General features: G+C 41.7%; 3 protein-coding genes across 6 annotated transcripts in view; 1 reads left to right on the forward strand and 2 right to left on the reverse strand.

The window, feature by feature from the left end:
• Positions 1 to 50: 50 nt before the first annotated feature.
• ints10 (integrator complex subunit 10) lies at positions 51 to 5,065 on the reverse strand. Of its 2 annotated transcripts, XM_079557481.1 has the most exons (18): positions 4,652 to 5,065; positions 4,520 to 4,587; positions 4,338 to 4,441; positions 4,126 to 4,265; positions 3,966 to 4,047; positions 3,746 to 3,886; positions 3,501 to 3,672; positions 3,240 to 3,409; positions 3,017 to 3,156; positions 2,780 to 2,933; positions 2,590 to 2,672; positions 2,370 to 2,525; positions 2,181 to 2,289; positions 1,971 to 2,050; positions 1,669 to 1,831; positions 1,491 to 1,584; positions 1,139 to 1,207; positions 51 to 685 (listed from the first exon to the last, which is right to left on the reverse strand). In XM_079557481.1, exons 1-18 carry the CDS (start codon positions 4,778 to 4,780, stop codon positions 529 to 531), a joined length of 2,211 nt encoding a protein of 736 aa, XP_079413607.1. In that variant the 5' UTR covers positions 4,781 to 5,065; the 3' UTR covers positions 51 to 528. The 2 variants fall into 2 exon arrangements, with proteins under 2 accessions (XP_079413607.1, XP_079413608.1); XM_079557482.1 differs by lacking the exon at positions 1,139 to 1,207.
• A 1,322-nt stretch (positions 5,066 to 6,387) lies between these two features.
• On the forward strand, positions 6,388 to 8,506 carry LOC306963396 (mitochondrial nicotinamide adenine dinucleotide transporter SLC25A51-like). Its single transcript, XM_079556958.1, has one exon. It carries the CDS (start codon positions 6,456 to 6,458, stop codon positions 7,383 to 7,385), a length of 930 nt encoding a protein of 309 aa, XP_079413084.1. The 5' UTR covers positions 6,388 to 6,455; the 3' UTR covers positions 7,386 to 8,506.
• Positions 8,507 to 10,127: 1,621 nt separating this feature from the next.
• frmpd1b (FERM and PDZ domain containing 1b) overlaps positions 10,128 to 24,992 on the reverse strand; it is a 30,632-nt gene continuing 15,767 nt past the window's right edge. For 2 of the 3 annotated variants that reach the window (XM_079556495.1, XM_079556496.1), the window contains 13 exons: positions 24,408 to 24,510; positions 24,076 to 24,121; positions 23,014 to 23,118; positions 22,241 to 22,336; positions 21,539 to 21,664; positions 21,329 to 21,448; positions 20,857 to 20,990; positions 20,430 to 20,556; positions 20,266 to 20,358; positions 19,706 to 19,888; positions 18,163 to 18,364; positions 15,179 to 16,063; positions 10,128 to 13,770 (listed from right to left, as the gene is read on the reverse strand). In XM_079556495.1, coding sequence (XP_079412621.1) covers positions 11,234 to 13,770; positions 15,179 to 16,063; positions 18,163 to 18,364; positions 19,706 to 19,888; positions 20,266 to 20,358; positions 20,430 to 20,556; positions 20,857 to 20,990; positions 21,329 to 21,448; positions 21,539 to 21,664; positions 22,241 to 22,336; positions 23,014 to 23,118; positions 24,076 to 24,121; positions 24,408 to 24,510 — 4,757 coding nt within the window. In that variant the 3' untranslated portion in view covers positions 10,128 to 11,233. The remainder of the gene's footprint in view (positions 13,771 to 15,178; positions 16,064 to 18,162; positions 18,365 to 19,705; positions 19,889 to 20,265; positions 20,359 to 20,429; positions 20,557 to 20,856; positions 20,991 to 21,328; positions 21,449 to 21,538; positions 21,665 to 22,240; positions 22,337 to 23,013; positions 23,119 to 24,075; positions 24,122 to 24,407; positions 24,511 to 24,992) is intronic. The other variant, XM_079556497.1, reaches the window with a different exon arrangement.

Raw genomic sequence — 24,992 nt, forward strand, 5'->3', positions numbered from 1 at the left:
GATACAAAATAATAAAGTTTACTTTCAAAAGACAACAATGCATTTTTATGACAAGTACAGTGTGCACTAATAATTATAGTATCACAAATGCATGGGTATATAGGAAAACCCACCAACAGTTGATCAAGTGTCTCCATTCCAACCTGTTTGGAAGCCAACAGTGTCTCTTTTCCCGTAGCTCCACACTATCGTACTTTCAGCATTTCAACATTAGACTGATGAGTCAAATCTGATTACAGTCCATATAGCACAAAAGATTTGAGTATTTATCAAACCTAACTAAGCTACAAATAACAAAGTATTAAAAAGTCTACGTCTATTTGGTCTAAATCTTTTCTTTCTGTGTGTAAACATTTCTGTGACTTTAACGGTCCATGATGAAATCCTCATATCATTAGTTGCTCCCACTCAGTTTAAGTTACTCATTGGGAAAAGATTGGAGACCCAAACTGCAGATTAAAAGAAAATGTCTTGGAACCTGCCAATTGTGTTGCCCGCAGGATGAATGGAGAATGTTCATGCCATTTGTCAAGGGAGGGACTGGATTATGATGATTTTTTCGTTGATGCAGAATCGGTGCAGAACATTGAGCAGATTCTCCCCACAGCGGGACACCTGACGCTCCATGGCCAAACGGAAATCTTCTTTGACGCCTTTCGTGATTCCTCGAGTCACAGTGTGGTGTCTGCAAGAGCGCAAAAAACACAAGCATAAGAATAGTGAGAAGACGTGGCCTAAAATAACAAAGTTTAAAAGGGCCAACAATATGTCAAGGATCTCTTTTATAATGTCTTACGGAGGCACAGACTGAACTCAATGAAAACAGCCAGTTACAAGAGTAGCAAATATAACAAGGCACAAAAAGTGAAAGTTTAAACTAGATGAAACGAAAACACAAATCAAATGAGACCATGTGAAACGACTAGGCAAAAACTGATTCACAAAACCTTGAAAGAACAACAATGATGACCACAAACAAACGGGCAGATGCTAAAGTAAACAAACCCAACAGGAAATCATAGAATGGCTAACTCTTGATGTTTCAAATCAAAACTGGGGGACGACAAGCCTTGGCGTTGGGGATGGAGGAGAGGTGAGTGGTGCGGGAGGGGACTGTGGGAGGAGGGGCCTGGGGTACCTGTCCATCGTCTGCACCCCTTGGAGCAGAAGGGTATTTAACTCCACCCCCAGGGCGGGGCTAGGGTTCCTGAGGGACAGCAACATTCAACAACTCAGTGAGGGAGCAGTCAACTGTCTCTACTTTCACAACAAAGAGGTGGATTTTGTTTTACATAAAGTTGTTATGTTAAAAACCCCTCCAAAAACATTTCAGTTCAAAGTATGTTGTTTCCCCACAGGCCTTTTCAATCTTGATTATCAACCTATTGCACGTTATTCATAAAAAAAAAAAGTCACACCAACTGAACGGGAGAGTGCAGAGTCAACTGAACAATGCCAAAGGTAAAGCAGCAACTCGAGGGTCAACTTACTTGATCAACATGCCCTGATTAGGAAGCAACTCCAGCTGGATCCTCCCTCCTTCAGGAGTACGCAAGTAAGCAAACTCCTCCAGCATGTCAATGTCTGACAGAAAGTATGGGAAAAACACATCTTGGAAAAAAACATTCTAATCCCTAAGAATGAATTCAGACTGATTAGCAAGGATACTGGTGACATAATTGAAGAAATTCTCATATTGGAAACTGCCTTGTTGGCAGATCTTATCCACTGCTTTGAGGAACAGAGTTTCTCCATGTGGCCAGTCATACTGCAGGAGAACAATCACATGACCGAGAGACAGATCATCATGGCTGTCTGCAAAAGCACGAAGCTAGAACAATGCAAAAAGGAAGGAGAAAAACAAATTATTATTATTATTATTATTAGTATTATTGTCATTATTATTATCATCATAATAGTATCACTGATATTGCTTCTACTTCAACAATATATTTCAGATTTTTTAGTACCTTGAAACATGCCAACATGAGCTGGAGGCAAAAAGGCAGGATGGCTTTGCTGGTGCATGGGAGTAACCTGAGGTCATTACCTATCATTGTGACAACACAGGATTAACAGATTATAATTAAAACAGGAATTCTAAAACTTCTTAGCAGCCCGATTATAAATGCAAATCTGCTTTAAAAAGAGCAAAAAGAATGGTTAGTAGCAAAACATACCTTTCCTTGTTTTAGTCTTATGGCGGCTCTGGTCGTCTAAGCTTTTAGTTAATTCATACTTTGGGGGTACCAGTCCACAAACCACATCCAGAAGCTTGTCACACGCCATCTGATAAGGTGCAGTATATGTAAACAAATGTTTTAGTCACATACAAAGACACTGACACAGTTGTACTGTCGTGCACATACTCTGTACTCTCCCAGTGCATAGTGACAGGACGCCTGTTGGATCAGAGCCCTGTGGTGCTCTTGACTGGCCTGTCCCGAGGGGCTCTGCTGCCCAGGTTGAGGCTGTTGCACTGCTGCCATCTGGTGCAGGCTAGAGAGAGCCTTACGGTACTGCCCCTAGAGGTCATAAAGTTTAGTTTTTAATGTTTTATTGCTCAATCGGTTAGTAATGTTTTTTCACCTGGTATATTATCATGTCAGACAGGAATATTCTGAACCACATCCAGCTTTCAGTTTTCCATGCAGCGCAAATCTTCTTAAATTCTGTGTAAACAAAAAAAGGAAAAAACAAACAAACACATTTTAAGTTTCAAGACAGGATGAATTATACGTAAAGTGCTACTATTAGTTTTTTAAGAATATGTATTTACCTGTTTCTAAACCGTCATGTGAGTGAAGAAGGTCCCAGCTCTCTCTCGCTGTTCTGAAGCTCTCAAGTGTCTCTGACCAGGCCGGCATCTCCGTCTTATTCACTAAAATATGTCGCCCACGACCCTTTCCCAAGCCCTCTTCGTCATCTGAGCTCTACAGTGAGATATGTGTGAAAAACTGGGGTATAAATTACTGACATTACTTTAGATATTGAGCTGTCCTAAAATAATTTTTACCATTGTCTTCTCTCTTCCATCTGTGAGTTTCCGCTTCTTGTGTGCATGTTTCAACGCTCCTCTCTCCATCTCTATATCACTATACACAGTGCTTAAGTCCTCCACAAGGATCCATGGTCCAGAATTCATTCCATTAACACCTATTACAATAAAATAAAAGTGTAACTGGACTATCGCTTAATTAACAAATGACACTTACGGTCAACAGACAGAAAAAACTGACTTTGGAACAAAGCAGGCTGTACTGCAGAGACATAGAGGAAAGCACTGCGGAAAAGAACCAGTGCTGCACAAATGACGACCTGACTGCAGCAGCGCGACCGGGTCTCGCCTTCCAAACCGGGCAAGTACCGACACAGCTCCTTTACTCTGAGCAGCATGTCCATGTAACTTCTAGAACGTACAATAAACAACAAAACAAATGACATCACTAGCGGCATAAAAACGGTTAAAATACAACCTCGTCTTAGTAAACCCAAAGTACCTCTGTCCTTGGTCTCCCTGCCACTCACAACGTGCTCCCACAACAGATAAAATATCCAAAAGTCTCTCCCAAGGTTCAGACACCACGGAGGACTTTTCTGAGAGGCCATCGATCACATAGCGCTGTGATCCACGAGACACAGAAGGGGATTTTAGAGATCCCTCTTGAGAACCTTTAGAAAAAACAACATCTCACAGTCATATAAACAACAACACAACAAGCACATACAAACAGAGAGCATATACCTTGTATCTGTACATCAGATGAAGGTCCACGTGTAACATAACCAATATAAAACTCTGCAGCTTTCAACATGTACTTTTGCATTAGACTTGTTGGCAAACGCATGTCCATGTTGTTAATAACCAAAGGAAGGACATCACAAACTAAATAATAAAACATTCATGTCAGTAAAGAAAACAATGTTACACACAATTACATATTAGTATACTCAAACTCATGTACCAAAAAGTTTTCTAAAGCAGTTTACAGGGCTCTCCATGTTCTCTGAAACTTCAGCTTCCAACAGGGTTTCTCCAAGATTGACCTGATCGTGAAAAATGTCATCAATTGAAAACTTTAACGAACTTACAACTTACTTTGCAAATAGTGAAAGTAAACAAACCCCATGTTGGACAACAGACTCTGGGAATCGTTTTAAGAGTAACAAAAGCATTTCTGCCTTTTCCAAAGTGTTGAAACACTGCTCTGTGGCTTTCAATAGCATTTCACATTGAATACGTGCTGGAAGTGTCTCAAAAAGTTCTGAAAGTCAATAAAAAAGAATATGGATTACATATTCATAGGTCATCACATTTTACAGCTCAAACCTCTTACCTCGTAGGAACTGTGTATGCTTGTCCTGGGAGTCACTTCGTAATGCTGCTGTGATGACACTGATCTCACGCCAAACTATAGGCTGATCAGGAAAGTTTATAAACCTAGAAATATCAACAGTATTCAATGCTTCAAATCACATTAACAACCCGTAAACATGTGTGTGTGAGGGGGGGACTTACATATCATATAGTAACCTTCCAGCAGAAGATGTCTTTTCCGCATTCCGCTCAATTATATACATTTCATACTGAAAACAAAATTCAATAATCATTTTATTTAGTATAATTATGAAAACATGTTTTTAGGCTTACCTGTATGTTGAAGTCTGCTGGATACAGGGTCCTGGCTGTGATGAGCCAGGCTTTTGCTGCACACGGATCATTAGAGACCAACTCTCGAGCTCTTTTCACCAGAAACTCGCAGTCTTTTTGCGCAGACATGACCAGACTTCTTATAAGTGGTGGCGCTCTTGTTTTAGAGCAAACGCTTAGCCTATAGTATGTCTACGTGCCTGCTCACTAATACATTTGTGCCCCGACAGCGCGAGCTTTAGCGCCAGTTATAGGAACGAATTCAATGTAAAGACACAAGTCTACGGTGTTCCGTTTAACATAAATTATTCACCCTAAATTGCAATTACATTTGAAATCTACACGCTGCAGAGGAATTAGAAATGTGTTAGTTGCGATTTATTTACCACTGCCATTTTCCGACATAACGGACGTGAGGTGATGACGTCAAGTCGCACAAGTGACGTTACGTCGCACCTCTCGTTGCCAGAAGAGAAAGTCAACATTTTTAGACGTAGAAACTAGTTTACTCTATAAACCGTTTTTTTTTTATTTGTTCTCAATTCCGGGTTTGAGTTTAGGCGTTATGGAGTTGCTAAACGACAAGGAAAAAGCTTACATATTTAGGTCATTTTGGGTCACTCCTCATGCTTTGCGGGCTACAGCATCGCGCAGGCGCAGAGGAAGTATTGGGGTCACCTGCTGCTTGGGCTGCAGACACGACCTACCCTAGACCTACCGTAGAAGCCCAAAATCTGCGATCCCGGACAGGCGAGTATTTATCTGACAGCTCCCCGTGTGTTTAACTTGTACTGTACATGAGTGTTTCCGCTTGCGACATTTTCTGAGGTCCGATGGGTTCAGTCTTCAACCAATCACCCTTTAGCCAGTTGTTAGCATGCTAAGTGTTTTCTGCAATAAATGCAGATAATCCGCCAATATATGCATTTACATGTAACAGCCTTGGTTTAATGTATGTCTATTGTTGGGATCAGTAAATAAACACTAATGTCAAGCGAAAAGCCATTCTAGTACGCCATGCTAGTACAGAATCCAATGATTTTCGTAATACTCAACATGCAGCCACATGTGCAACATTTCTTATCCTGTTTGCTAATAAAAATGATCGCTATCTTTTCAACTGTCTTACAGTTGTGCGATCGATTGAAAAGTCATGTTAGCTTGTCTGCATGACATGACATGTCATGTTCTTAAAAGTAGACAGGAAGGTCTTGTTACTATTTGTGTTACACAATATTAAAATAGTATTACATTATTTGAAACAAAAATGCGAGTGCAACACGAAGGAGGTGAGTTGGGGGCATTTCGAAGAAACCTGTGAATGTAAAAAATGTTGACAGCACTCTTACGGTGTAAGTAACATATAGCACTTTTTGTGGTTGCTTTATGACCTCTAGTAACCTTAGGGTTCAGTCACCACTCAGTTTGACCCCTCAGCTCAAATTTAGATTTTTTTTCCCCCATATATATATGCAGTATCTATATATAGCACCACTTTGAAGTAAGTTTAATTTATCTCCTTCTATTAGCTGTTTAGTGTGTAATGCATAGTAAGAATCCATGTTCTTATCACTTTTTTGTATGATGCCTCTGATGCCCCACAGTTGTACTGTAGGTGGGCTTATCAGTTTAATTACGCAAGACCTTTTTTATCAGCAGGTAGCCCAAAGTGAGTTCAGTAGTACAACCTTTATCAGAATGAACTAGTATTGTGTCAATGTCTTCTAATTTAAATGTTGATTTATTTTTTTCCCCAGATGCACAATGGGTTTGATGAAACGCATTGAGGTGCACTGAGCCATCCATGGCAGTTAGCACGATGGACTCAGCCCGGACTCCTTCGTCTCAGGCCCCTCTGACTCAAGATGGCAGTGGACTGCTGCCCGCAGGAATTCTTAGTGCTAGACTGGGGCCACAAGAAAAGCACTATGTGTGTGGTTCACTGGCTGCATTTACCAACATATTGGTAACTTTCCCAATCCAGAAGGTACTGTTTCGGCAACAGTTGCATGGTGTGCTGGCAGCTGAGGCCGTGCAACAGCTCCGCAGGGATGGCCTGAGGATTCTGTATCGCGGTATACTGCCACCGCTCCTCCAGAAAAGTACCACAGTGGCCATCATGTTTGGTCTCTATGAGGACTTCTCTAGAGTTTTGCTGGATGTGGCTGATGGCAGCGGGGTGCCTGAGATTGTCACTAGAAGCTTTGCTGCTGCTTTGGCTGGAACTACTGAAGCCATTCTGGCGCCCTTTGAGCGAGTGCAGACCCTCTTACAAGACCACCGACACCACGGGCGCTTCAACAACACTGCCCACACCTTTAAGACACTTCTGAAGGAGTATGGCCTCAGAGAATACTACCGCGGATTGGTACCAATACTCCTCCGCAATGGTCCAAGCAATGTGCTTTTCTTTGGCCTACGTGGGCCCATAAAGGAGCAGCTGCCTCAAGCTACCAGTGAACCAGGGCACTTAGTCAGTGATTTTGTTTGTGGAGGATTGTTGGGGGCCGGCCTTGGCATTATGTTTTATCCTCTAAATGTAGTGAAGTCCCGGGCTCAGGCTCAGGTAGGTGGGGAGTTCCAGTCTTGCAGAACAGTTTTCATGACTGTGTGGAAAGAGAGGGGTGGCAGCCTAACAATGCTCTTCAGGGGCGCTCACTTAAATTACGCCCGCTCATTGGTATCGTGGGGGATCATAAATGCTACCTATGAGTTCCTCTTGAAGCTTTTGTGAGAGGTATAACTAAATATCTGAAAGTAACGTTTATGGAAAAAAGTGATTATTTAAAGAAATAAAGCCTTTATTCCATTATGGTGCAAAAGGTGATGCTAATGCACTATTTGATGGAAAATATTAAAAGTGCAGTAGTGGAGTTGCACTCGTGACGGGGGCCAACAATCGGTGTGATGTCACCTGCCATTGTGACATTTTACTGCTGTCAGATGATTTTAACAATTAGCCTATATAAATATGTGCCAGGGTCCAATTGACACGCCCCTTTCCCTCCATATCCAGTATTTGGGGGCAGCACCTTTTCAAAGTTGAGGCCTATTAAGTCAGTTTTTGTAAAAAATAAAATAAAAAAAAACATTCTTTCAATGTTTGTGCTCAAATTTGTGAATGCTAATCTTTTACTTTTTATTTTGTATGACATTTTTGGATTTGGCCATTGTGTAAAAAGGGTGTAAGAGTTAAATGTTGGACAAAGATTTTCCTGCTTTATGCTGCCAGCTTATAACACTTATAAAATGTATTCAATCAAAGCAACAGTGATCTTTTTTTCACGGTTTTAAATGTACTTTTCTAAAGAGCTTGTTCGCATATCTAATACAATTTGTGAAGTGCACACTGATGACAATGCCAGTAAAACTAGTATACTCCCGTTGTGTCTGGTTTAATAACAGCTAGCATGCCCTTTGTATCACTATATCACATAAATGATGTGGAGATGATGATTTTACAGCTCTCCCCTCATGCTTGCTCTCCTTCCTGCCTGTAACATCTGTTGACATAATGGGCTCAGATTTCAGGCTTGAGTAGATGCAGTCCTCTCTTAGCGATTGGGAGCTGGCTGTGACAGCTCATGAGGGAAGTGCTGCTCAGACCAATCCACAGTCGGACTGCGTGGTGATGGTGTGCAGACAGAATGTTTAGCAGCATAAAAGCTCAAGATGTCAGTCCAATGGATCACGCCTATTTCTTCAACACTTTTTCTCATTTCTGAGCTTTCTAGAGTTGTATGTTGTATACTCATTGATTTGATATTTGATTTGAGCATTCTCTGTGGCATTAAATGATCTTTGTAATTTCCCTGAAGCACAAGTCAGTAAACATTGCAATGGTGACAGTGGTGTCTGTAATCGTTTGTTGGCAAAGTGAGTGACTATTTTCCAACTACGGGTACACTTCTTTTTTTATACCCAAGACTTGGGTCGTATTAATCCTAACTACCGTGCCACTCCCGGGTGTTCAGTTTCTAAATATGAACAAGACAGAACTTAAAAAACTACTACTTAAAAAAGAATAACCTTTAACAAAACTTGATAGTGTTCCAGTAGCTGAGATTATCAGAGGAATGAATGGAACAAGTTCAATTCATTCTAACCATGTGACATTCGCTCTGTCTTTATTTACAACAGAACTGGTAATCCTGATAGAGTCAACATGTTTTGAAGTCGCAGATAATGATCAGATTAAGGGCAGCCCCACATGAAGACTGGATCAGGCTTTAACTGCAGCACAACGCCTTAAGGCTCAGCATCTTGGCATCAATTTCGTTGTTTTTTTTTTACAGCATTTGCTGTATACTTCCAGAATAAGCCTACTTTCATATGTTAATCTTTATATCAGTAATACTTATGACCTGTTTCACAAGCATAAGCAACAGAAGGCAGGATGAATAACTGAACTACCCACATTCCAGGTTGTATTTTCCTACATCACGAAGCTATGAAACAGACGTACAACTGTGATACATAAACAGACTCTTAATTTTGCGGAGCTTTATAAAAAAAAACATTTTGGAAGAGGACTTAGTGTATTTAGGCCTCATGTTTGGCTACCTGGAGTCAAAACTAAGCAGCAACATGGAAACGAGCTGGTGAGGTTCCCTTACCAGCAAAGTTACAAATCAGATCTGAGGAAGGGAATGTTTTTAAAGGTATTTTTCACTAATAAAAAATAATCACTGGGTGAAATATCACACAGTTTGACGTTCAACCTAGTGTTCGTGCATTAGCTGTCTTCTCAAGTCAAAAGTACAGCACAACAATGTATTTCTTAGTATATTTAGTTTATTGTAAGAGGGTATGGAAAAGTGACCACGTCATAACACACAATGTCCCTTTTTCATGAAATGCATTAGTTTATGTTTGACCAATGTTCACACACGTACAGATTGAAACAAATGACCCAGGCTTTGTTGTTTCTGTGGCCTGGCACAAACAGAAGACACTCCTGAGAGTTCAAAAGTGGTAGTTTCACAAAGGAGTCGGCTTCTTTTTATGGCAATGACAAGGCATCTTTCTCCAACATTATCACTTCAAATCTTTTCTTGTGTCATCTTGTTACAACATATACAAGATTTTTTTCCTGCTTATCACCCTTAGCTATGCTTTAAACAAACGGCTCCCTCTAAAATCATTATGTAAGCAGTTGTTTTTTTTTAAATTACGTTCTTGTTTTAGGCATCTCAATAAATCCTCCAGTCTCTCTTATCTGATGAGCAGGCATCACGTGATATGGCCAGCTAATTAGTGAGTAATATACATTAGCACACAATGTAATCCCAAACAGCAGTACAGAAAGGGTTGTCACATTGACTGTATATTTTATGCTAATGTCATGCAACAATGCAGAATGTTGCCTTATTTCTTTTACACATTTTTTTTCTTTTTTTTTTGTAGAAATCAGGTCAAAGGGAACATTCCAAACAAAGGAAGCACCCATTATATTAATAGAATCATAATGTTGCTACTGTTGTTTTTCATGTTCAATAAAAGAGGAGTACAATACGTGGAGGGGTGGGTTTGCATAGCCATGAACTAAAGACAGAGGAGGGGATAGATGTATGTATATCTACACAGCTGTCAGTCAATGTTAATGTTGATTACGGCGGTGGTGTCCAGAGAAGAGAGCATCGTGGGGACATAGTGGCTCAGTGTTCGAACAGTTTAAGACTTTGGATCTTTGCTACATCTGAATAACAGTCACATTGGTGTCAAGACAAAACGTTTAATCTAAGCAAAGTTCATCCCCATTTTTTTCCGCTTCCTGGACCCAACTCACACACACACACAAGGAAATAAATATGCATCTCATGGGGAAAAAAACTAGAGGAACATTATAATACTGCATACATTTGGATAATGGAACTATGCGGGACAGGGGAATGGGGGGGTAAAAAACACCTCACAAAAGGGACAGTGCCAAAAAGGTGCAATCTGTAACAGTCGAAAGTGCTCTCCCTGCTCGGTAATGTTGCCCGTTATAACACTGTAAACAAGTAAATCCATTATATAAAGGTGCAGTCACATATAAAATAAATCCAGTACTGCTTTTTTTGCAATTAGGACCAGGATTATTTGTAAAACGTGTCAGTAAAATTATACTTTTTTTTAAAAAACACGACAATTTACAGATTACACCTTGTGGAGTGGAAATTTGTCAAGCAGCAAAAGTAACATAATACTGTCTTTAAGAAAAAAAAAAAAAACATACAATTTTCCAGTGACATCCATAGTGTTATTTTTTCACCAGAAACACCACAGATCATGGTGCAAATATCGTAAAAAATAAATACATAAATACATACACGGGTAATTCATTCTTACATACACGTACTATATCATAAAATTAGATAATTATAAAATTCATATGTACAGATGCATAGTCCGGGAAGAGGCCAAGTGAGTCGAGTTTCCTCATTTTGCGGTGGTTTGTGGCTGTTGTATTCAAAAGTTTATATGTGCTGAATTGTGGTTGGCAACTTGGCACTATGCAAGAATACGGGGGGTTTAGTGTATGTGTGTGGCTCATTTTTAGGCCCAAAGTCAGTGAGATATGGGGGGGGGGGGGTCGAGTCAAAATTTGAGGGGTACCGGACCAGGCGTGTGGCTTGCTGAGTGATTGGACGTTTGACCAGGCGTGTCTGAGGTTTCTAAAGTTTGTATGCGGAAAAGTTGCGTGAGAGCGAACACAGAGGATATGAGGACAGTACATCTTTTGGCCAGTAGGCGGACGCCGTCAGTCTCGCCCTGGTTTTTCAGTCCTGCTCCGGTCCCTGCGCTTTCAACTGCCCCCACAAACTCCCTGTACAGTCCCAGAATCTCCTTCAACTTGTCCATAGGCTCCTGGCTGTCCTCCGCCGCATCCTTAAGCATCACGCTCACGCTACGGCAGACATCGCAGTGACTACAGGGTTTCGTTCGCAAACACGCCGCAGATAATTGCACCAGAGCGCTAAAACTATTGGACAGGGAGCGCAGCGCTTCATCGGGGGCCCAGCCGACGCGCGTGGCCCTCTGACATCCGGACGCTAATCGTCTCGCCTCAGCCTGCAGGAGACTCCGCTCTACTTCGCTCATTGTAATTTGGCTTTTCCTGCTACAATAGATCCCACGAGTTGCAATGTTATTAGTCCCATTATGATTGAGATCTGGTTCTCCCTTTGTGTCCTTTTCTTCTAATTCATGGTTTAAAACTTCTTGCTCAAGAACTCCTTGCTCCAACACTAACAGGAGTTGGTCGATATCTTGTCGCAAAGTTGCAAACCCGCCCTTGAGCCCGCCGTAGTTTTTGTTAGTGAAAGATCGAAGAGGGTTTCCGAATGACGCAGTAGGAGAGGCCGGGCAAGACACCAGCGGACTGAAGTCGGAGGAGGCAGTGGAGAAGGTAGAGAGGGGCCTTGGATTGTCCCGTAGCAGTGAGAGGAGATTGGAATTCGAAGAAGAAGCTGGGGGCGCAGGCGGCGGCGGGGCGGGATTGGTTGGTTTAGGCTTTGTCCGTTTCGAAAACTCAAACACGGTCATGTCCTCGTCAAAGCTCACCCCGTCCTCGCTGTCCCCGCTGAAGCAGTTGGCATAGACCGTCCGGCATCCACAGGCGTCTTTGTGCTGCTGCGGAGGGGTGCTGTCTGCCAGGGAGGAGGTGGGCGAGTCCCCTCCCATCTGCATGTTCAACACCCCTCGGAGCCCCACTGCCGAGTTGGGGCGGGACTGCGGCTGCTCCGAGGACACGCTGCCGCTGTAGATGCTGTTGAGGTTTGGGTACGACCCGTTTGTCCCGTTGGCCTTGTTCATGTGTGAGGTCACGTCCTGCGCTTCTTTGAAAGTGGCGATGACGACTTGTGCCCCGTCTTCTAAAAACTCGCCCCTTTTGTCTGGTTTTGAGCCAATGCAAGCTTCCCGTTCCTTCACCGGTGTCTTGTTCAAATCGGAAAGTCCGCTCGCTACGGACAAACCGGAGCCAAAGCCCGACGTGTCCCCGTTGATAGAGCTCGTCGAGGGGTAATCTAAAGTCCCCAAAATCTCCTGTGAGCGCGTCATGTACCACGGCAGAGCTTGGATTTTGCCCCTCAGCGCCGAAGCGGGTAGCCTTCCTCCCAGACTGGACGAGCTGGTCCGCAAGTCCGACCCCGACCCGGACCTCCCGGACTCCCTGTTCTCTAAGCAGCCGCTTCCCGAGGTGTTGGTAGAGGTGAGAGAGGTGGTGAGGGTGAGCGGTGCCTCTGAGTTTTTGGGCGACAGGCTCTCGTGGCTCTGAGACACCCGCCTCGGCCCGGACTGGATGGTGCCGTTCCGACTGCCCCAAGGGTGGATCCCGTTCGGAGGGTTGATGATGTCCTTAAAAATGCTCTTGTTCGGGTCAGTCGGAGATACAGGGGAACTGGCAGGTAGGGATAATGGGTGGAGATTTATCGGGCCGGTTGGTTTCGGGGGAACAGGGGGTGGCGCTAGTTTCGTGCCTGAATTGGAGCGAGGCATCGAAGGCTGGTTTTTAGTATTTGCGGCTATTCCATTGCTCTTCACTTCTCCGTTACAGCTTTTCTCCTTATCCGTAGCATATTTGTCGTTCGAAACATGAACTCCATTCTCATGTGGGACCTCTTTTGTGTGTTTCGGGCCATTCTCCTGCCTCTTCTCCTCGGTTTGTAGTGCTGTGCTGGGCAGTGGTTGCTGGCTGTAGCGCACCGCCGTGATGAGAGGCGAGGAGAGCGGATGCCCCCCTGTGCCGGACGTGACCGACTTAAACTCCATCGTCTCTGGCTCCATCTCCAGTAGATCAGAGGAGAGGCGTCCCGAGGCGTCCCCATTGCAGTGCGTGTACGACTGGCCCTTTTGAGGCGACTTTGAAGGGGTGATTTTAGGTTTGGGGGGCAGCTGAGGTTTAGGGGCCACCGGCGGTTTGACCTTGATTTCAGGTTTTGGAGATGGCTTTGGAGGACTTGGCTGCTGTTTGTTGAGTCGGTTTGATGGCGTTTTAAGCGTATCCACTTCCTTCTTGACGTTGAGGGATTTATTGGCGAGGGGAGAGGGCGGGGCTTTTCCAGAGGCTGCAGGGAAACCGTTCCAGCTGCCACTCAGACGATTAGCGTTGCATCGGTCAGCGAATTCTTTGTCTAGAGAGAGGAGGACACAGAGATATGCATTAATAAGAGAGCTTAAAATGGGAACGACACGTTTAAAGCTTTTAATAGCTGGATTCCAGATTACTGCAATCTAAAAGATGATATTAAAAGAAGAAACATAACCTAAGTCAAGCATAGTAGGGCTGAAACAACTAAACAGATTAACTGCAACTAATTCAAACTCCAAAGAGAGAGAGAGAAAAGGTTTTATCATCTGACAGAGAACAAATTACAACAAAGTGGCACAGGAAACATGCACATTTTACTGTTTCTGAAGAAAACCTATATTTTCTGCTGGTGTATTTTATCAGGATGTCATTAGGCGGCATCACTTGAGCTTCATGGGGTTTAAATGAAAAGGAGAGGAAAGAATCAAATCTAATAATAACTTAATCCAATTATATGATTGTTTGTGTGGCTGTGCTGTAGGGATATTATTTTCCCCATCAATTAATCGGGTTGTTACATTTACAATGAATTGAATACTGGTAGTCATTAGAAAAGGCACATACAAACTTAATCCCTGTCTTAAACGAGCACATCTTCGCCAGTTTGGCTTTACCCAAATATAAAAGCTTCTTGGAAAAAATGTCAACAAACGAGGGAAAAAATGCAACAAATGAGCGACAAAAATGTGACGAAAAAGCCAAAAAAGAGCAACATAAATGTTAGAATCAGAATCCCTTCATTGTCACTGTACAAATGCACAACGAAAAAAAGTGACGAAAATGTGACCTATAAAACTTGCTGCGTTTTATGTTAAGCCTTTTTGTCCTCTTTTTTTTAATCGTGCTTTCATTGTTTTTTCGCTGTGTTTCTGTCATGTTTTGTGGCTTTTTTCTCACAAATTTGTCGCTTGTTCATTGTGTCATTGTTGCTTTTCCAGCACATTTTTTGTCAATTTTTTGTTGCATTTTCATAGTTTTTTTCGCCGTGTTTTTGTCATGTTTTGTGGCTTTTTCATCAGTAATTTCTTCATGCTTTTGTCACTTGTTTGTTGCATTTTTATTCTTATGTTCGACTCATTTTTGTTGCTATTTTGATGTTTTGTTCAAGAAGCTTTTAGATTCGGGTAAAGCCAAACTGGAGAAAATGTGCTCGTTTAAGGCAGGGGTTAAAAGGTAAAAAACAAACATTTGTATGTGCCTTTTCTAATGACTACCAGTATTCAATTCATTGTAAATGTAACAACCTGATTAATTGATGGGGAAAATAATGGCCCTAAAGCGCAGCCACACAAACAATCATATAATTGGATTAAGTTATTATTAGATTTGGTTCTTTCCTCTCCTTTTCATTTGTGTGTTTAGTTTACTGATATTTGCAACGCTAGCTTTTCTAAAACGAGAACAGAAAAAGAAATGAAGTGCAAAGCCAAATTGAATGCGTGTCCACAAACCTGACAGATCTGGGACTGGGGGCGTAAATCTCTCCTTTGCATCGAAAAACTCCTCCTCAGACTCTGAAGCACTTTCTTTTACCAACACGGATGACGCGACATTCGGAGAAGGCGTCAGGCGCATCGCATCCTCATCCTTCGCGAGGCACTCTTCCGCCTGCGCCGCTTTGTTCCCAGGTATCGAACTTGTTCTCACGGGCACCTTCGGGGGAGTCTTTTTCTTTTTGATCGGAGATCTTTTGAAAGGCGTGCTGTCGATCATCCTCAAATCCCTGGAGCTGGGAATCTTGGAAATGCGGCGCAGCGATCGGAGACTGTCCTCCTCCTCGTCATCGTCGTCGTCATCGTCGTCGCTGGTCGCCCCGGCCGGACTGGGCATGAAGTCTGAGTTGGAGAGGTCCGTGAAGCACAGGTACGAGTTGTCGTTGTAGTTGAGGTTGGTGGGTCGCGCGGGGCCCTGTTTCGGAGCGAGGAGGTAGGGGTGGTGGACGTCTATGGCTGGTTGCACCCCTGAAGGTTTGGCGGAGGCGCTGCTGTCGTCCAGGGCAGCGCTGAGAGACCCGCTGGACAGACTGGAGAAGCTGCTGGTGACGCGCAGGTCTGTGTGATACCAGTTATTCTCTCTATTAATGTCCTCAAACTTCCGCAGTCCACTTCCCGACGCGCCTTCTTCACCTTCTTTCATTTCTCCCGTCACAACGATCTTCACTTCCTGTTTTCCCTGGTGCTCCTCTCGCTCCTGCCGGTCCTCCTCCCTCCTCTTCTCCTCCTCCTCTCTCCTCCGCTCCTCCCAGTCCTGACTCGCCGGGTCGGGCCGCTGCGAGTCCATCGGGTCGTCGTCGTCCGATGATTCCTCTGAGTCACTGCAGCAGCGCGACACGTAGCCTAATGACGCAGTAAAGATGAGCGGATGATAAGCAGAAAAGAGACATATGTTAGAGCAATGTTAACAAATATGAGCATGTAACTTGAATTGTAATAGGTTGCATTCACGTTCTCAAATCTTATGTCAAGTTTTGAGTTTGAAGACAGGAGTTGTCAATGTTAATGCGAATAAATCTCAAATCAGGAACGGAGTGGACTGGCTCGAAATACAGTGAATGTGGGGGATTATCGTAGAATCCATGTTGTCCAACTCCATCAGCAGTGGATGACACAAGGAGGAAATCAAATTAAGATATTTATCAGCTGTATTAACAGAGTCAACCCCACCTGAACCAAGCACATTTTCTCCAGTTTGTCATTACCCGAATCTAAAAGCTTCTTGAAAAAAACGAGACAATAATGAGGATGAAAACGCAACAAAAAAACATTTAAAAAAGTGACAAAGAAGTGTCCAAAATGCGATTAAAAAAAGACAACAAAAAAAAGCCAATAAAGCAATGGAAAAAGTGGCAAAAATGTGACTGAAGAGCAACAAAAGAGCAACTAAAATGTGATGAAAACACAACAAAAAAGCGTCAAAAACATGATTAAAAAGCAACAAAAAAATGGCAAAAAAGCTATGAAAAAAGTGTGAAAAATGTGACAAAAACAAAATAAAAAAGCCACAAAAGAGAAACAAAAAAGAGATGGAAAAAGTGGCAAAAAACAACAATAACACGGCAATAACGTGAGATAAAAGTTTATATCAGTTTTGTAGGTCTTAGCTTTCAAATGTGGCGTTACACTGGCCTACAGGCTGTAAACTCGAGGAGCTTTTACATTTGGGTAAAGACAAACTAGAGAAAATGTGTTTGGTTCAGGTGTGGGGTTAAGAGGTTAATGACTAAAATCATGGCTGTTCGATAACATGATACATCGCAATATACGTAATAGGGCTGCACAGTATATCGCCAAATTATCTCAGTATTAGGTGTCACACATTTGTTTGATGAAAAAATACGTTTAGTTACTTAATTTACAGCCTTATTTTGATCCTCATTTCGTATTTTACCAGTCTTGTTTTGACACAATTTGATGAATAAACTAATTGCTTAAAATTTACAGTAATTACTATTTATAATACAGTCAGGTGCACAACATTTAAAATTTGGGTTTGAAGGGACATTTCAGGACTTTTGATATAGGGCCTTATTTCCTAGTAATCCAGAGTGTTGTTGATTTCTGGAGATATATTTATATTTTTAATTCATCCTTATATTTGAAGAGTTTAGCTGTGCTATGCTAGTGCTAGGCTAGCGCATGTCTATGGTAACTAGTAGCCTGCTTTAAAAACCTCTTCAAAATCATCAGGTAGTCCTTCAAACGTTGCCATATCTGATTTGTAGAAAGCTCCTTTGTGAATTCCACGTGTAGTAATGCCGGACGCAGGTAAACAAACTAATGTAGATCCGGTAACCCAGCAGATCACTCCGCCGCTGCGTAGCTTACAACCAGGAATCATGTCATCAGTAGTCTGGTGTTATAAGTGATTGCACTGTGCTTGGGTCAGACTGTTTTTAATGCAGGCTACTAGTTACCATAGACATGCACTAGCCTAACACTAGCCTAGCACCACTAAACTCTTCAAATATAAGGACTGCATGAATAAAAAACACTCTGGATAACTAGGAAATGAGGCCGCATCCCTTTAATTCTGTTAGCTTGGATACTGTATTTTCACATTCGGCTTAATTTCACTAAAATATACTGTTTTAAATCAAAAATACATCAAATTCAATGTCGCGACTCGACCCACATTTTGGGAACCCCTGGAGTAAAACATCACAATGAACAAAACAAGAAGTTGAATATCAATATTTGTTCTTATATTGTGCTGCTCTACATCATATTCAAGCTACAGGGAAACTATGGTTCATTAATTCGAGGTAAAATCATTAAACCACTAGAACATTGTGGCAGCACGTGAACGCAACCTATTAAAAATGCATTACCTAACTTGTCTTTCTAGCATTACCCAAACTGGCTTGTGACATTCATCAACATAAGTGTGAAAAATGTCTATTATTTAAAATCTGAAGCCAGAAACTGTATTTGCTCACTTGTTAGGGATTCATAGCACAGGCCCTCTATTACGGCGAACTTCCCACACACACCTTCTTCAGCGGGTATCCGGTGCACCCTCACTTTCGGGCGCCCCAGACGGAAGACATTGACATTGGGATCCACCAGGAGTCTGCAGTAGCCTCCCAGCAGACATGCTAAGTCTTTGGCTGCCAGAGAGTCCATCAGTAAGGCAAATGGCTGGGAAGGGATTGCAAGGTTGGAGGAGATTAGGTAAAAGGCGGCAGTGACAAACAAGCCAAAGGGTAAAAAGAAGGAAAAAGGTAATAGAGTGAGAGAAAGAGAGAGATCGTCACCTTTGAGACCACCAGGTTTAAGCTTAGCTTCCTCGTGTGTAGTGTTGAACAGTCTGATAGAAATGTACTTCTGATTGGTATTTATCACTGATTACCTACTATAAAACACTAATTCTGTGCACATTCATTTCCTGGCATACTGAAAGGTAATGCCCTCAAGAATAGGGCTGGGTAGATTTAGGTACTAATGGTATAGAAAAAATATAAGCAGGGACCGAAAAGAAATATAAAATTGTTATATTCAAGTTTTGATGCTATGGGTCATCAAAATTCAAAGAAATAAAAAAGTGAAACACAATTTGATTTTTTTTTTTTTTTTAAATAGGGAAAATTGATGAAAAAGTGGAAAAAATTGGGAAAACAAGTGGAAAAATTGGTGTAAATTTGGGAAAAATATTTGGGGAAAATGTGAACATTTTGGAGTAAAATATTGAAAAAAAAATGGAAATAAACATGCAGAGATATTTGGGATAAAAATTGAAAAAATTAAGGAAAAAGTGGGGGAAAAAAGGGAAAATAAGGGGAAAATTTGGGGTAAATTTGGGTTAAAAAAAAGAAATTGGGAAAGAAATAGGAAAAAAAATTGGAAACTTAGGGGAAAATTGAGAGGAAAAAAACATGTTAAAAAATGGGGGGAAATTTAGAAAAAAATAATAATATGGAAAATTTGGTAGAAAAAAACAAGAGAAAATTGGTTCGAAATCAGGGGGGAAAAATAAGAAAAACTTGGAAAGTGTTTTAACTGCCCTTTTGTAGTTAAAGGAAGTTTCTTGGTTATTTCACCTCAAACAAATGATACAAATGTAAAAGAAAATAAATATTAAAGGAAAAGGAATAATCAACATTAATTAATCTGTTATATGATTTTGTATTTTATATGACAAATGATTTAGTATAGGTATCAAAAACCAAGTATTGTTAAAGTACTGGTATCGAATTTTTTTTTATGGTACCCAGCCCTACTCAAAAAAAGGAAAATGATTTGAACTTTTGGTGTACCAGACAACTTAATAACTTAGCAGTAACTAGTGGGACATGAACACTTCCTGAGCCCTACCCCCTTAGGCTGCAGTGCGGTGAAGAAAATGGTGTGACCTATATTTTGCATGAGTGGGAATATGATGGGAGGGGGGATCCATTTTTCTTATCTGTGTCAGTGTGTAAGTGCCTCTACATCAGTGAATAATACAACGGGCTGCGTCTATTTTTACGCGCTGGTCCGTACCTTCATGTCGTGCAGTGAGATGCGCAGCAGGCTGACTTTGTCCGACTCCGAGAGCAGCTCCACTCGGTTGACGCTGCTGAACTCCACCAGCGTCGAGATCACGTTCAGTTTGTGGTTGATGATTTGGCTCATCCCGTACTTCGCCCCAACCAGGAGGCTCACCGGCACCTCTCTGTCCTGGAGCTGAGGAACAAACGAAGATGGTTTAGAAAAGGGCAACAAAAATATCTAATCGCTTATGACCAACTTTAAAGTACAATGTAATTTGATAGTGCTCTTCTGTATCGACTGGCTGAGGGGAGGGCTATGTGAACGAGCACATTGTGTGGTCGCTGAATGGGAATTACAAAAATAAAACTATAATGTGATATGTTCCTTGGTGCTTTTAAAGATTACATTAACTCTCCAGGATCAATATCAGCTGAATCTCTTATGTCAGAGGCAAGGAAAAGACCATACAGAAAGATGCAACACAGACTGGTCCTAAACGTGAAACCTACTCGTCAAGGCTAACGAAATACCCTTAAATACTTATTATAAATGCAATGCAAAAAAGTTACCATCATAGTGGCATTGTAGGATCGCCCTCCATATGAAATGAGCTCTCCCAGCTGTGTGAGGTAGGCCAATCGAGCCTGAGTAGCAGCTATGACCTGAAACAAAATGAATACATTGATCGTTGCTCATCATCCTGTGACCTTGTATTTGGTCTCACTGTATTTACCTTCTGCCGAGGCTCGAGCAGAGCCTGGATCTTTTTGAGGTGGTAGCTGATGGCTTTTCGCAGGTCCTTTTCTCTCATGTTACCGAGCAGAGTCGGCGATATGAAGCTGTCCAGGCCAAACTCTTTCCTGTCATTAACAAAGGAGAGATTTAGTTATCATTAACTAAATTGAGTGTGGCCCAATGTGTGACAGAACAAATTATGTAATTGTAATTTTCTAAGTTTAGATCACATATTATGTAACTTGTCACCTGACCATGTGGCACAAAAACAAATGTAGCGTAAGTGTAAGAGGTGAAGCAGAGGGTAGTTGAGTCTGCCTCACTTCAGATGACTGAAAGCTTTAATAGCTCTAAATGACAATAGCGGGATAAGTTACATTCTTGAATGTCCACTCACACGGTGAAACTCATACAGTATGACTCACGTAATGCTCTTGATAGATGTCCTCGTCTGTCCACAACTATCAAGTCTCTCGTGCATGTGCAGCGCTGCCAGACGCAAAGCGGTGTTACACTTCATCTCCACGGCAAACCGCTCCTGCAGCACGTCGCCCACACTCTGAAAATACATAATAATACAGGCCAAGTCTTTAACAAAACTGTTCCGGCACATCAACATCAGCGTGAAAACAAAAGGGACATAATGTGGTGTTTACAGCGGAACAAGCACAGGTGGTGAGAGGAGGCAACATGACAGAAGAGGATCTCCCACAGGTTTACTGAGGCTTATCATCTCAGGATGAAATACAGCCTCAAAGATGTAAAACTTCACAGAAACGCTCTATGATGATTCATATCAAGGAAAACGCCCTTATCTGATTAACGGGACACAAGGAAAGACCTTGGAAATACCTAAACATTATCGTTCTTTCATGTCACAAAAAGACCTGGACTGACCTGTAAAAAGAAATACTCAAAAGCCGTGGAGTCGTCCTGTAATAGGTCCATGGGGTCTCTGGGGATGAAACAGACTCTGAACAGACACCTGTAATCGTGGGTGTCTTTTTTCTGCACCACCTGATAAACGCAGACACACAGATGTTTTAAAAATACACGTTGCTAGTTTGACCAAACAGACCACAGATTTCCATTGTGCCTGTGCTTGACCTTTTGTATGAGCTCATCTTCATGCAGCAGCAGCAGTTTGGTGATGCTGTACTGTTGCTCTAGCACCAGGGAAAAGTACTCAATGGCCCGGATGGACAGTTTATCCTTCAGAGTCAGAACAATGTCCTGGGGAGATGAAAAAACAACATTTTAGACCCCTTAAACAAGCACCCTTCATCCCTGTCTGCAGGCGGCAGATGGGCAACTCTGATTTCCCTTTATGTCTCCGTTTTCCTTTTGATGGGAACGAAACAAGCAGAAACAAAACACTGGGAGACATGTTTTTAAATCTTACTGTTTAAATATTTTTTTATTCTTTTATTTATATTACACCTGTAGCTCATGAATAGAGTAAATCATGGCACCTTTACCCAGGCACCTAAAAAGCATGTTTTTCAAGTTCTTTGTTAACTGACAAAAAAAACTATAATTTGTTGATCATAATTTCTGTGTAAAAGTAAGTGAATTTGCAAAATCATGTAAACAAATGGGTGAAGTTATGAGATCTTAATCACTTAGCACAAATGGGTGAAGTTATTAACAAAACACTCCGCAGCAGCCTCCTCATCTCTCTACTCACTTCTATGTCATCTGCTTAACTTGTTACATTTTTTGTTACACTTTTCTCTCACTCATTTTGTTTAGTTCTTTCTAATAAAGAATTAAACAACACTCTGCTCTTTCTCTCTGTTGCAAACAAACCTTGACAGTGGTGCTGTTGTCAAACTTGAAGGCCTTGGTCTGTCCATTTTCCAGATAGACTTTGAGGACATTTGGCAAGAAGAGAAGAGAGTTTCCCTGTTGAACATAACAGATGTGTGAAACAACGTACAAACTAAAAGAAATGACAGTGTGTAGTAACTGATGTTACGCAAGTCAGGCTTCACATTATGACCAGCAACACCAACAGTCACCAAGTGAACAACACAGACTTTCTCTTCATCACTCTGCGTGGGTTTTATAAAGCACTAACTGAACATACATGCATCCAAAGTGATGAAATATGAGGACAGTTTCCATGGCAATCAATATTTCCAATTTTAAACCATAATTCCAGATATATAAACTCTATGGACAAGTCACTGTGCTAGAAGTAAATATCTAAACAGAATATAAAAAAATGTTTTGTTAGTGACTGGGTCCACAAAGCTGCCATATTACGGTCATATTGTAAAGTACAATAATTGTGCCTGTCTGAGTGAATAATGCGACCTCATTTTGATGATATAGTGACAAAAGTATTTCACTGCAGTTCATTGTGTGATCGGTCCAGAAATCACAGAGACATGAATCATGAATCAGGGTAAGGCAAATTCTACCTTATAATTCTTTGGCTCTTTCAAATGTTATGAAGTCACATGAACGCAACCTATTATAATTCAACGAACACCGGCCACGCAGGAAGAAGGCAAAAGCTAACCTTCATAACTCCACATATAGAAGTTCTAAAGTTATACTTTGTAGCCTTGTCTAACCTGAGTGTGCCCGTTGACCACCACCTCCTCTGCAAAGCGCACTTTAACTGGATTACTCCTCAGACGGGCTCTCTTCTCCGCCGACATGATGGATGACTTGGGATTCTGTGAACACACAAACACATGCCCCCGATGCCATCACTAAGGCTATATCAGGAAATTCATTCAATATCTAACTTGGAAATGGTATTTTCAAGTAAAACTGTGTCAAACATGTTGTTTAATTTTCAGAAAATATACAAGTCTGAACATCACGTGGACCCCAAAACCCTTCTGCCTGTTCCCCCCACTTCCCTGATGCTCCAGCCAGGACTGGATATGCGCTCCACATTCTTCAGCCTTATCTGCAAAGGGACTCCCAACAGCCTTGGGCCTATCTGCAGCCTCTCCATCCAAGGGACGTTGGATGTTTTCTTCAACGTGGTTCACCTTGAGGTTTCTATTTTTTCTCACTGAGTTTTTTCTTGCTGAGAAGGAGGGTCTGCTGTTTCACTACTTTCTTTGTCTGTTTCACTGTTTGATATCTGTGTGTGTTTCCAAACTGTTCCTGTTTGTAAATCATTTACATCTGCCATGTGAGACAACTTCTGATGTGATATTGGCTACAATTTGATACAAAAAAAGAAGCTTAAAATGAACTGAATACCTAAAAGCTAAACAATAATGAAGATCACACAACATGCTTTAATTTTAGGGACTCTACGGAACGGAATTGGATGAAGCTCTGTCAAATGGAAGATTTCTGTGTTTTTGTAATACTATTTTTTTGCGATATGGATCTTGCATTGGCTAATATAATGGATACTTGTGTGCAACACATTGTGCTGGCCTAGTCAGTACTGCAACACACAGCGCATGATCCTGAACAGATTACACGACGTCTCTACACCCAAACAACACGACAGCAGCCCACATTGTGATTACACTGACTGTATGGCAATCTTTGAGTTAATCCCTTCAGAAAATGTGAGTTTGTCATCACATGTTTGCAAACACAGAGCCGGTTCATTCGTGGACATAGGGGTGTTTTCCCGTGTTTGTCAATATCGGCTTTGTGCTCACCGTCATGTGCCGTAGGATGGTTACAGTGATGCAGTCCTCCATTTCACTGCAACAAGAAAAAATGCACACAAGAAAGAGATCACTACTTTGTGTCCAGCTGTCAAATAAAGACTTTTTCTCTTGACCCTGCAGCCCTATCAAACTAAGCTGCTCATACACACACACCCTGACCCATGACACATATACATAATGCAGTCCTGCAAACAATGGCAAGCATTATTTTCAGTGGATAGACAAGACACACAAGCCGCTTTTGTTCTGGGAAGTGTATTAGTCAGCTAATAAATGGACTCAAAGAAAGGCACAGATTTAGTCCAAACAGTCTGTCTTACCTCAAGACGTTTTCCACCTGCTCAGAGCTCAGATCTTCCAGCACTTTGTCATTGATCTGTAGTACCTGGTCCCCTGGGTACAGAATCCCATCTGCAGGACTCCCTACAAACAAAAGACAGCATAGGTAATCACTGATGATGAATAATCAAGTGGCAGCTTAATAGAGAAAACAAAGCCTTACACAGCTGAAAAGAAGAGAAAATACTGCCTGCAAGTACAATCTAGTGCAATGGTTCCCAGCGGTGGGTCAGGAGCCAAAAGTGGGTCACAAACAGGGAAACATTTCACATGATATATTTAACAGATTGAATACTTTTGTACTTTTGGGTTTGTAGCTTGTCATCCTTATCTGATGGACCCAATACCAGTTCAGAGCCACTGCTCTCATGAACAGGCGGCGCCATCAATAACAGCCTCCAGTCCAGTGAAAATCAATACAAACGTCAAAAGATTAAAAGTAACTAAACTGATTTAAAGGCTCACTGTGTAACATTTTGGATTATACTGTTGCCAGCAATACAAAACATGCTCCAAATGACCAAAATGCATTTTTTCTGTGGGTAATCAAAGAATGGATTTGGATG

This window comes from Gobius niger (genome assembly GCF_951799975.1).
Source record: "Gobius niger genome assembly, chromosome: 5".
Taxonomy (NCBI): Eukaryota; Metazoa; Chordata; class Actinopteri; order Gobiiformes; family Gobiidae; genus Gobius; species Gobius niger.